At 36.2% G+C, this 298-nt stretch overlaps 1 protein-coding gene across 1 annotated transcript in view; it reads right to left on the bottom strand.

Moving 5' to 3' along the window:
- Positions 1–298, bottom strand: part of LOC106472057 — a 16,845-nt gene extending 16,547 nt beyond the window's left edge. The window contains exon 1 of the mRNA XM_013932686.1: positions 146–298. Coding sequence (XP_013788140.1) covers positions 146–298 — 153 coding nt within the window. The remainder of the gene's footprint in view (positions 1–145) is intronic.

The following is a 298-nucleotide window of genomic DNA, read 5'->3' as shown; positions in this document are numbered from 1 at the left end:
ATATATATATATATGTATAAAGTGCCCTGCAAAAGTCTTCACCCCCCTGTGCTGATAATCGATTTTAGTTATTTTCTTGTGAAAGACATAATTCAAAGGCCAAAATATTTATTATATCAATCTCAGACCAGTTTCTAATCATTACAAAGATTGGAGCTCCTTTGACAGCAATGACAGCTGAAAGTCGTTTTGGATAACCCTTCACAAGCTTTACACAGTATGCTGGAAATATTTTTCCCCACTCCTGCTTGTAGATATTTTCCAGTTCTTGTAAGTTGGAAGGGCGTCTTCGATGCAT

Source organism: Limulus polyphemus, unplaced genomic scaffold (assembly GCF_000517525.1).
Source record: "Limulus polyphemus unplaced genomic scaffold, Limulus_polyphemus-2.1.2 Scaffold5052, whole genome shotgun sequence".
Taxonomy (NCBI): Eukaryota; Metazoa; Arthropoda; class Merostomata; order Xiphosura; family Limulidae; genus Limulus; species Limulus polyphemus.
This window is presented reverse-complemented; position numbering and strand designations above follow the sequence as displayed.